General features: G+C 42.2%; 1 protein-coding gene across 2 annotated transcripts; it reads right to left on the bottom strand.

Annotated features, from left to right (window-relative positions):
- Positions 1-336: 336 nt before the first annotated feature.
- Positions 337-10,766, bottom strand: LOC123143073 (B3 domain-containing protein Os11g0197600). 2 transcript variants are annotated; one of them, XM_044561856.1, is made up of 10 exons: positions 10,515-10,766; positions 10,336-10,443; positions 9,466-9,575; positions 9,257-9,356; positions 7,874-8,099; positions 7,445-7,514; positions 7,198-7,303; positions 1,800-2,355; positions 1,539-1,702; positions 337-876 (listed from the first exon to the last, which is right to left on the bottom strand). In XM_044561856.1, exons 2-10 carry the CDS (start codon positions 10,420-10,422, stop codon positions 580-582), a joined length of 1,716 nt encoding a protein of 571 aa, XP_044417791.1. In that variant the 5' UTR covers positions 10,423-10,443; positions 10,515-10,766; the 3' UTR covers positions 337-579. The 2 variants fall into 2 exon arrangements, with proteins under 2 accessions (XP_044417791.1, XP_044417792.1); XM_044561857.1 differs by having other exon boundaries at positions 7,874-8,057; positions 10,515-10,762.
- Positions 10,767-12,582: the final 1,816 nt, after the last annotated feature.

The following is a 12,582-nucleotide window of genomic DNA, read 5'->3' as shown; positions in this document are numbered from 1 at the left end:
TTGATGTATTCCGGTCTCCGTGAAGCAGCCGGTTAGCACGTGCACGCTGTAGCCAGATAAGCTCCTCCTGATCCAGGAGATTTTCAATCAAAGTTTGCATGCACTTACTTGATTTTCTTCCTAGAATCACTTATCAACTTCTCACCCCGTAACTTTTCCATCTACTTTCTAAGTTTGTTGATCATTTTGTTTGGCCCCTTAAGAGTGTCCCGATCATCCATTATTAGTTGTATATAACATGTTTCCCTGAAAAATGTTGTATAAGATTCGATGATGGGAGACTGGTTCCGGGAACTACTAGAATCTAGAATGTATTACTCACATAATGCAGCACCAGAATGGCAGCAAGCCCGCAAGATCATTTCTCGCACGATTCAATAGCTTAAGAACCACTAATCCAACACTTCCATCAATCCGAGTGAAAAACATTGTACATACAGGTAGTTCACTAGTTTTGTTTCAAATATAAGTTTAGCAGCAAAACATAGTTTATCAGTAAGTAACAACCGGTTTTGTTCCAAATATCCCTTAAACGTCTGAATACTCTTCTTACCCCCACTGACTATGAGGGTCCCCAGGTTAGTTTGGGATTGCAGCGCTAAGTTCTTCTTGGTGTTGGTACTGTGCTATCAGGAGCTGAGCTCTGTAGATGTGCACCTTGATGGTATCCTCGGCGATGAGCTCGAAGACGCAAACATCGAACTTCTCCAGATTGTTGCCGATCGAGAACTGGCTCCAGCCTCTGCTGAAAGCGCCGGCGGAACGATGGCTGCAGTAGAGGTAGTCAACTTGCCAGGGCGTTGCTTGCGGATCCCACAGGGTCAACTTCTTGCTGGTGTGGGGGAGATGCTCCCTGACAAATTCAGATGGGATGACCTGCAAGACAAGGAAGTGTGTCAGGGAAATGGTAATCTGTGGTACAATGAAATTCTGCCTATTCTGGGACGAGTACTAGTTACTTTTCCCTACATAATATACTTGCGAAGGAAGCGAATTATTTTCAAAGTTGGCTATAAGGCAACATGTAATTAACCATGCAATTATGTGGCATCACTAATCACTAAAATACCAAGAGCATCTGAAAAATAATTGTTTATCTAATATGAGGTTAATTAATTCAATCTAGGTTACTGCCGCATTACTACATCAACAACGAGGTTATGTTTCCAAAAGTGCAAGGAAATGCAGCACACCTGGATTTATCACAACAATCTGATTCTCTAGTCTATTCACACATGGAACAACAAAGCGGATACTTTAGTACTTGAGTTATCACGTCATCAATGGTAATCCCATATACGAAGATCAGCAGTAATGATGCAAATGGATGTTCAAATGAAATGAATTGGCTCGTGACTTTATCAAGCAAAACAATCAAGGAAATTCTCTAACACTGAGCCAAAAACGAAAAAAGGATATTGAGAGAAATAATCATGTTCGATATGCCCAACTAAACAATCATGTTCATGCAGACAGCAAAAAGGAACAGTTGTGAACTTCGTGTAAGTAGTGAAATATGGGGGGGAAAGTAATATTACCATGAAAAATGAGTTGTAGGCACTAGCCGCCTTAATTACTTGCAGAGTTGAAGGGTACTTAGATGTAAATATCTCTGCCCTTTGAAGAGCGTACTTCTTCTGCCCTTCACTTACCGGCGACCTTTGTGATACTATTGCATGTTGCCTTTGAACTTTCATGACAGCTAGATAGTGCAGTATCATTGGATTATTTACAGAACTTGATTCTGAAAACTCCAAATAAATACAATTTTTAATTAAAGGAGGTTTTACCGTCATTACTTTTAATGCTTGTTCGCGCTGATCTGCAAGCTCCAGCAACCTCCAAGCTTTCTGATGGGTCAGCTGCATTCTTGTTCCTCTTCTGTCTTGTTGCTGACACATTACAAGTACCAACCAAAGATTCAGGCATTTTTTGCTTACCCTTAACTGATGCATTAGAACACTTCTTCAACGTAGAGCCATCTGCGTAAATTTCTCCAGTCGGCTTCTTTGTGGTTCCATTATTCTCTTCTTGGGGAGCTACTCCATTGTCATCTTCATCACTCTCTTCTTTAAAATCCTTTGAAGGCTTAGCATGAAGAGCTGATGGCTTCTCAACACACATTCCATTAAATATATTAACTGAGAACTGTCCGTATCCATCATAACAAAATAATAAGAGGTTTCCTTCCCCAATGGAATGATCTATACCAAATTCCTTCCACCCACGTCTAAAGAAAAATCCTTCGGTGTCTGAAGCAAGTTCCACAAGCCATTTATTCCCACTTTGACCTCTTAGTATAACCGACCCAGTTCGTTGATTCTGAAGGTACTGACTGAATGATTGTGGAATTCTCTACACAGTGTCACATTATCAGTATATAAAGAATTGTTATCTATTTTTCTAGATTACATATGAAAGCTTGTCGGCAATGTGAAAGATATGTGCAATACAATCACAGCTCTAAGACAAAACTATCAAGCAAATATGATATTCTATTTCATGTTAAATACCAGAAGATTGGATTAAAACTTTAAAAATGTATTGATTGTTTGGGTATATATGGCTGAGAAAAATGAAAGACTTTAAACAACATAAAAATTAAAACCCTCTCCAAGAACAGCCAGTAAATTACCATTTTTATTTAAAATCAACAATTATATCAGAGCATAAGGTGCATTAAATAAAAAAATTAATACACAGAAATGTCACTTGTTCCATACAATATATGACACAATAATAATTCTACATATGGTGTATTGACAAATGATTCTATCTTTTACCAGACAAAATAATAATGAACACCAAATGATTTCCATATACAGGTCCTTATATTTTGTGAAAATTGTTTAACACACCATTAGCACAGCCTATTTAATTACCATAAAGATTCGAATGAGTTCCGAAAAGGGTAAAATGTCGCTCGACTTGGTCCCTCTACTTTGGGATTGGTCAAGAGATTAAAGAGGCAATGATAATATAAGGAGCCAGACTATTTTTAATTCCCTGAAAACCCCTGATTTAACTTTAGGCAATTGTTTGAGATTATATGGATACCATATGATATGCATCCCATTAGCAGGTTGCCTCTTCTGGTAGCTATCGAAGTTACTGTAACTATACCCATCTCTTCTCATTATTATGAATAAAATATGAGGTGCTTCTATGTTGTACTAATTAATAACGTTAGGCTGAGTTTGTAATGAAGAAGAGAGAATATGTAATAGAAGCACATATCTGTCGATGTTGCAGAAATACTAAGCCCAAAATGAAATCGCAAAACACTAAGTGTGCAATTATTTCTACTAAACGCACACAAACTATACCACCTTTTTTTGCGCTGTCATAATTTTGGCATACCGGCCCGACGGCTTGAGGATGTTATGTGAACGAGAGTGGATTTTGTACACCTATGTCTATTGCACCCCTTATCCTACCGGCCATCACTGCGATGGGATATGTGCCAACCAACTAAATTACTATCCAAACGATCCTACTATTAAACTTTTACTCTAAAGGTTAGAGAAAATTACCAACATATGTCATTACGTGAAAACGACATGGAATCTTGTGTAATCCTAGAAAATTTTCCACACAAAACAACCAATTTTTGTCCTGGTCATTTTTTCTCATGCCGTTCATCATCGCAGTACATGCAACCGCCCTCTCCGGCCTCGAGTATGGCTGGCCGACGTGAGGTGGCATCCCCGTCTTTGTACCATGCGAGACGTCCTCGGCGTCTAGACTCTAGCGTCCTCTTCGTACAGTCGGTGTCCAGGTTAAGATATTTATATGTGCTATAATTTTTGCAGCTAATTTACATATAATAGCATTAAATTTCTTTTAAATTTGTATTTTTGGCAGTCAACTAATTTCTACCTCTTCTCAATTTACGGAGTAACAACACCAATATATGCAAATGGACAGGATTTAAAAGATAGACTACAAGATGCAAGCGCAATATTTAAAAGAGCCTGTGATGCTACCTTGAGAACTTATATTATTTGTTTCCCAGGTTCAAACAAATAAGTATACATCTTTACAGGTACAGGGATCGCAACTATGGTTTCGCCTACAAGGATCGATTACATCAAAACTGACCAAGACGTACACGCATGAAAATTTGTAGTCAAGGTCACTTGTTGTACCCTTATTTTCTTTATTTATTTTTATCAAATCCCACAGTTACTGTCTCATGATCTGGCTATCCTTATATATACAAGCATTTGACGCAGCACAACCTAAACCTGCTGGTACCTGGTCTTGAAACCAAGCCAAAGTCCACTTAACCTGGACACCTATGATCCGCTAGTACTACACGAGGACTCATGACATAATTAGACTAGATTCACAAAAACATAAAAAAAAACGTGAATCAAAGACTAGTATAAAAACTCATTTTATGACGCGGACTACACCTAACACAGCGGAAACGGCAACCTACTATTACTAACGCATGAAAGACTTCGATTCACGTTGCATGTCAACGTGCAAGGACTTTGACACTCAGCAACTAATTAGTCAAGAATGTTTCTAACAGGACACCGATCAAACTAGTGTCCTTGCCCTAAACTATTGACCATAACAGATGCTGCAGAAAAATGTTGGTAATGCTCCCTTTCTGCCGCCTCCGTCTCGGGTTAGATTTATTTCTTTATCATGCTTATAAGATGTGCTAATTTGTGTAAATAAATTACTACGTTGTTGCCAACCTTTTCTCGAAGATTCACCTGACATGTAATCCTAACATATGGAAACATAATTAGCGTGGACACGTCATGTTTGTCTATTCACTAAAATGAACATAGAAAATATTGGAGAAATGCAGGCTTTGTACCACTTAGCTTTCCTGTCCTTTCATAGCGACTAGCAAGGATCAGATCACAGAAGATAATTAAATGACATGCTAGTTTCTGGTTGATCAATTTACAAAGTTTCCAGCACAGTTCAGATGCATGTATTTTAGATTGTGCCACATGTTTTTCTTAGACCTATTGCCTTCAGTTCATTAAAACATTTTCCTTCTCCTCCAGCATCCATTCATACATGCCGTAAACAATCATGCAGGACAATTTTATATTTTTATGGTTTTCATATATGAGACAACATGGTATGTTAGCTGCTCTCCGATTGTGTACCTTTTCCTGCAATAACTACGTAAGGATAACATGGAGAATTCAAAACTCTAATTATTATTAGCTGTTACTGAGTTTGTGCATAACTAGCTCAATCAATCATTGCTATTAGTTCAGATAACCAATTTTTGGTGTCCAACCTTCTGTAAATCATACACGATGATGTTATTCCATATTTTCTTCATTTTTTGCCCTTCATTCCCAAAAAGCCAGCAAGAGGTGGTTCTATGAAGTGTTGTGCCCATTAAAATACCCTTATATGAAAAATATGAATAATTATATGTTTCAGTTTTCATCATTCTGATGTGATATCAGTCGCTTTCGAGTGGCAGGGTTTCTTTGGAGCATGAATTTCTGCCCCTTCAACAAATCCTTCACCAGATACTCAGATGCTCCTAAGCTTTGATCCACACAAGGGTCATAGTCATGAAAATTCAACTTCTGAGTGAATCAAGATTTCTAGCTCACCAGTTAAACCACTCACAGATATAAGAAGGGATTGCCTATAAGAAATATGAGTGGCATATAAGCTTCAACAGGACCGAACGTACGTAACAGCAAACACCACAGAATAGAAACTATCCTCCTTGATGTCCCCAAGGACCACAATTTCCTATATATCATTGCCACGGCTGTAATAAAAGATAATTTTTATGGGAAATAAGAGGTCTGTTTTGATCATAAACATTTGTATGTAATTAGAGCTAATTATGCATGGTCCATCCATGCATAATCTATCTATTAGTTACATACTATTTATTCAACATATTGATTCAATAAACTAGACTTATTATCTGTCAAAAAAGATAGTACTGACTTATTGTCGAGGCTTGACTTAGCTTTACGTTATCTTCAATAATATATATGCATCGACTACCAATACTTGTGCACTAGAATGGCGGCTGTCGACTGAGTGTTTTGTTGTCGAGGCTTGACTTAGCTTTATGTTATCAAGAAGTTTCAGGGGTCGGGAAAGCTGGAGCCAAACAACCCACAAATGATTATTACACATCAGTGTGGGTTGTTTGTATGATTCCTATGTATGGCAAACAATAATATGGTTTCCTTTACACACATTATTTTGAAACATACATCCGGTCGGATATTCCCGGCCATGGTCTTTAATTTCGTTTTTTTTCATATAACCAGATTCAGCTTTTTGTAGTAGTGGTTCTATTGGCTTCAGTGAATTGGTGTGGTTAAAATCCGAAGGGGGTATGGTATTTTCACCTATCAGGTATACCCATAAATTATACATCTATCACTCAAATCATTTGTACATGGGGTGTATTGTTGTAACATGCCTAGAAAAAAGGGCTAGGCTGCCGCAATGCAGCTGTCCTTAGAAACTAACTCCTTGCCAAATTCGCAAAATCGTGTTAGCTTGCATAATGAAGGAATATGGTATAAAGTCGCATTAGACATGGAGACGACATCGACAAGACCTGCTATCGCTGTTAGGACTGCAACCTTGAATGATGGCAGAGACATTGCTGTGAAGGCAACATATCTGGATATGTCACACATACCAAGAAAAAAGGGCTATGCCACAATGCAGGTATTTTGAGAAACCAATTCCTTGGCAGGTTCACAAAATAGGGATAGAGATCAGACAATGAAGGAATATGCTACAAATATAGGTGAAGAATATGAACGAGAAAGATTGAGTGAAGAAATGTACTCCACGTATTGGTTAATCCAGAAATAGAGTAAATAATTATTTTCTTATATTCAGACAACGCATCAAGTCATCAACACATCGTGTTTTTTTGAACCGAAATGGCAGGAGCTCTGTCTACGCATTAAATACTAGGAATGCGACACATCGTATTGCCTTTCTTATTCATTCTAGGTACTCCAAAATTTAAATCATCTTAGAAATTACCAATGAATCTACATGGAAACTAGATGTTTGAAGTTCATATTTTCAACCTTCATAACAACACTAGTGTATTTTGAATGCTATAGGACGTATTGGTCTACAAAGCATAATATTTCTAGATGATTGAGAAACGAATAAATAGTTTCTCCTTCTAGTTTAACCAAGATGCAAGGGTCTCACCAATCGCTCCCCGTATTTGAATACCCTGATGAATTTCTGCCCAAACTTCATTACTTCCCCCTCCTCCACTTTCACGTTCACCCTCACAGCCATGTCCGTAAGGTTCCTGCATAATTAGGAGTTAAGATTCGAGCAGTGGCCAGAAAAAATTGGCGGTGGGAGACAGAAGAAGAGGATGAGGCACCCTGACGTCAGGCACAAGCCGAGCCAGGAAGCGGTATATATCCCTGGCGACTGGCGGACAAACCTGGTTTTGTGTCCGGGAATTCCAGCCAGCGGTACAAACTTTGAGGACACGTGGTTTGAGGAATGAGAATCTGTGACACGAAAAGTAAATTAGGAGGGAAATCATATAAATCCATAGTATTTCTAGTACACATACTAGGTACAACAGTAATGGACAAAAATTTAGCTGCACCAATTAATTGGTGTTTTCTACACCAATTAATTGTTTAATACAATATATGGAGGAGGCCTCTTAAATTATGACAATGCATGGCAACCAATCAAGAATACAAGTAATGTAATGTACTGCAACTGAAAGAATGGGGAAAGTTATTTATGCAACATCATATTGCCGGCTTGTCGTTAACAATTTAAATAAAGGTGTTGTACATAAACTCAATTCTGAACAAGTCCAAATATTACCAATTTTTAATTTAAAGGAGGTTTTTACCTTTAGTACTTTTAAGGTTTCCTGGCGCTGACTTGTAAGCTCCAGGACCCGCTGTGTTGCCCTTTTTTGAGCCATCTGCATCAATTTCTCTAATCCGCTTCCTTGAGGTTCCATTTTCATGAATCTCTAATTTTTCTGATGAGTCAGCTGCATTCATGTTCCTCTTCTGACTTGTTGCTGACACCTTAGAAGTGCCAACAAAAGCTTCAGGTATTTTTCTCTTAACCTTAAAAAGTACAAAATAATACCCATCTATAGACCATTATATTTTGGGGAATTTGTTCAGCAGATCACTAGTACAGTCCACTTAACACCAAGATTCAAGTAAGTTCCGAAGCCATCCCTCTACATTGGTATCGGTCAAGAGATTAAAGAGGCAATGATAAGAAAAGAACCAAACTCTTTTTATGTCCATGAAAACCTCTGATTTACTTCAGGCAATTATTGAGATTATCTGAATACCATATCACATGCATCCCATTGGCGGGCTGCCTCTTCTGGTAGGTTAATTAGTAACCCTAGCTATTCAAGTTACAGTAACTATACCCATGTCCATGTGTGCTCATTATTATGAATAAAATATGAGGTGCATCCTACCTTGTAATAAAGGGTGCCTGAGTTAATTTGGAATGAATACAAGCGAACATGTAATTAATAAACAGTTTTATATATCATCATTTTTATCTTATTTGTGAATAAAAGCACGCATCCGTTGATGTAACAAGATACTAAGCCAAAAAATGAAAGCAGAGATATAATCTATAGTTTCACACAAAACATCAAGTGTACTGTCTATATATTCACACTAAACCACTTTTTGTTGTGCTATCTAAATTTTGGCATGACGGCCCAAGGACTTGAGAGGAGGCTTAAAAACACTGCTATGGGGGACTTGCATTTTCCACAACAATCCCCACTGGTAGAACTAATGGTTGCACCGCCTGTTGGATGCACCATATCTGCGTGCCGGCGTGCATTGCACAGGCTGTACTAGCTGACTGTAATCCGGTTTGTGAGGAGTAAAACTTGCGCCAGTAAAAAAAAATACTAGCGCAACATTCCACGGGCCAAAGCACTTGCCGGCACAAGTCCTGATCTGGGCCATTAGTGTTGCTTTGTGGCATTCAATCTAATCTTCTATTAGAGAGTGATAGCTTCTGACATACATCGATCTCATATGAAAATCGATCGATAACTTTCTGACATGCACCAAGTTGCTATCCCGAGGTCGGCATCTCAAGCCAATAGCAGAAACTACTGTTGAGACAGACCAGACTGGATAGATATAACTCAATCCCAAGGCCACCTCTTTCTCAAGAAAAATAACAATCAAAGACGGCTGAAAATCCTGCAGAATTTAACAAAAGATTGAGCAATCCTCACCCGTCGCTCCCCGGATTCTGGTGCAAAGGTCACCCGTCGCTCATCCTTCCCCCTCCCCTTCCCCTTCACCTTCTTCATCCCTACCGTGACCATGAGATCCCTGCAAAATTGCGGCAGTGGAGAGTCAAGTAGCGGCCAGAGAAATCAAGTGGCGGCGTCACCGGTGACGGGCGGCAAACATGGTGTCGTGCGCAGGAGGGGGGACTTACGGGGAGCTTTCTCTCGGCGGAGCACGGGCGAAGTCCTCTGTCCAGGCCGTCGCCGCAGATCGATCAGATCTTGGTCGGGCTCTGGCAGTTACTGGTTCGGCGACAATGAGCTGTGGGTTGGTTGGGGAAATCGAGAGTTAAAAAGAAGACGAATGGGAAGAAAAATCTTATTAGTGAATAGAAGCGCGCATCCGTCAATGTTACAAGAATACTAAGCCAAAAATGAAAGCAAAGATATAATCTATATATATTCACAGAAAACATCAAGTGTAAAACTGTTATAATCTATATATATTCACACTAAACCACTTTTTGTCGTGCTATCCGAATTTTGGCATGACGGCCCAAGGACTTGAGGAAGCTTAAAAACACAGCTATGGGTTGCATTTTCCGCAACAATCCCCACTGGTAGAACTAATGGTTGGTCCTACTGTCGATGCACCATATCTGCGTGCCGGCGTGCATTGCACAGGCTGTACTAGCTGACTGTAATCCGGTTTGTGAGGAGTAAAACTTGCGCCCGTAAAAAAAATACTAGCGCAACATTCCACGGGCCAAAGCACTTGCCGGCACAAGTCCTGATCTGGGCCATTAGTGTTGCTCTGTGGCATTCAATCTAATCTTCTATTAGAGAGTGATAGCTTCTGACATACATCGATCTCATATGAAAATCGATTGATAACTTTCTGGCATGCACCAAGTTGCTATCCCGAGGTCGGCAACTCAAGCCAATAGCAGAAACTACTGTTGAGACGGACCAGACTGGATAGATATAACTCAATCCCAAGGCCACCTCTTTCTCAAGAAAAATAACAATCAAAGACGGCTGAAAATCCTGCAGAATTTAACAAAAGATTGAGCAATCCTCACCCATCGCTCCCCGGATTCCGGTGCAAAGGTCACCCGTCGCTCCTCCTTCCCCCTCCCCTTTCCCTTCCCCTTCTTCAGCCCTGCCATGACCGTGAGATCCCTGCAAAACTGCGGCAGTGGAGAGTCAAGTAGCGGCCAGAGAAATCAAGCGGCGGCGTCACCGGTGACGGGCGGCAAACCTGGTGTCGTGCGCGGGAGGGAGGGGCTTACGGGGAGCTTCCTCCTTCCTCTCGGCGGAGCACGGGCGAACTCCTTCGTCCAGGCCGTCGCCGCAGATCGATCAGATCTTGGTCGGGCTCCGGCAGTTACTGGTTCGGGGACAATGAGCTGTGGTTGGTGGGAGAAATCGAGAGTTCAAAAGAAGACGAGTGGAAAAAAAACTAGATTTTTTTAGGGATAAAAAAAAAATCTAGAGTTCAAACGAAACGAGAGGGGATTTTTTTTTAGGGAAAGTATACTGCTACGTTTTTTTTTAGGATATCAGGTTTGCCCATCAACTAGCTCTACTAGTGTTGCAATCAGATACTGCATAGCGCAGTCCGTCTCCAACAGCACACGGTCCAGCGACACACTGCGAGCCTGTCTCTCAGGCCAAAATATAGTGCCTGAGCTTCTGATTCCTCTTCATCCTTGCAACCCTGAATGTGACAGCCTACCGAGAAAATCACGACACATATATTGTCTCTCCAATGGTGCCCACTGCAGCCAATCCCGATTGTTAGTTATGAAGAATGAGATTGCACGAATCGATAATCATTGATCGTGTGCATGGTGCACATATATAGGTACAGGGTGGACCGGCCTCTACTTGTCTCCCAAGATATACAAATATACGGGGGGAGAGAGAGAGATACAACGGTATAAATACAGACCCTAGTCCTATACATATGCAGTGTACAACGTACGCTCAACCCCCCCTCCCCCCGCAGTCGAAGCGTCGCCCGAGACACAGAGACTGGACCGAAACTCCTCAAAGACTGGGGTCGGTAGTCCCTTAGTCATGACATCGGCAAACTGCTGAGTGGTAGGAACGTGTAGAACACGAACCTTCCAAAGAGCCACCTGCTCGCGAACGAAGTGAATGTCGAGCTCAATATGCTTCGTACGGCGATGGTGTACGGGGTTGGCGGAGAGGTAGACGGCGGAGACGTTGTCATAGTAGACGATCGTGGCCTTGGGAACCACACAGAGCAACTCCTGAAGAAGCTGACGGAGCCAAGAGCACTCAGCAACGGCGTTAGCCACCGCCCGATACTCCGCCTCGGCGCTCGAGCGAGAGACCGTTGGCTGCCGCTTGGACGACCACGATATCAGCGAAGGCCCGAGGTAGACACAATAGCCTGACGTAGAACGACGCGTGTCTGGGCAGCCAGCCCAATCAGCATCGGAGTAGGCGACCATGTCGATGGAGGAGGAAGCCGTCAGGGTGAGCCCCATGGTCATAGTGCCGCGTATATACCGAAGGATACGCTTCACCAGAGTCCAATGGGAATCACGCGGGGAGTGCATATGGAGGCACACCTGCTGAACTGCATACTGCAGGTCAGGCCGAGTGAGGGTGAGATACTGCAGGGCGCCAACGATGGAGCGGTAGAACGCCGCATCTGGCGCAGGGGAACCCTCCAAAGCAGAAACCTTCGCCTTGGTGTCAACAGGCGTGGACGCGGTCTTGCAATTAAGCATGCCCGCGCGCTCAAGAAGCTCATGAGCGTACTTCTGCTGATGCAGAAAGAACCCGTCGGCACGACGAACGACCTCAATGCCAAGGAAGTAGTGCAGCGCTCCAAGATCCTTGAGGGCAAACTCATCACGTAGACGAGCCGTGAGCTGCTGAAGAAGCCCAGGCGAGGATGCCGTCAGGATAATGTCGTCCACATAGAGCAGCAGATAGGCAGTGGCAGTGCCCTGATGATAGACGAACAACGACGCGTCGGAGCGGGTTGTATGAAACCCAAGCTGCTGTAGGAACCCGGCCATACGCTGGTACCATGCCCTGGGGGCCTGCTTCAGTCCATAGAGGGACCGAGAGAGCAGGCAGACATGGTCGGGATGCTCGGCGTCAACAAAACCAGTCGGCTGCTCGCAGAAGACCCGCTCCGTGAGATGGCCGTGCAGAAACGCGTTGGAAACATCCAACTGATGCACTGGCCAGGCCCGGGAGACCGCTAGCTGAAGCACCGTACGGATCGTGCCCAGTTTAACAACCGGAGCGAAGGTGTCGGTGAAGTCCACACCGGCGCGCTGGCG

This window comes from Triticum aestivum, chromosome 6D, assembly GCF_018294505.1.
Source record: "Triticum aestivum cultivar Chinese Spring chromosome 6D, IWGSC CS RefSeq v2.1, whole genome shotgun sequence".
NCBI lineage: Eukaryota > Viridiplantae > Streptophyta > Magnoliopsida > Poales > Poaceae > Triticum > Triticum aestivum.
This window is presented reverse-complemented; position numbering and strand designations above follow the sequence as displayed.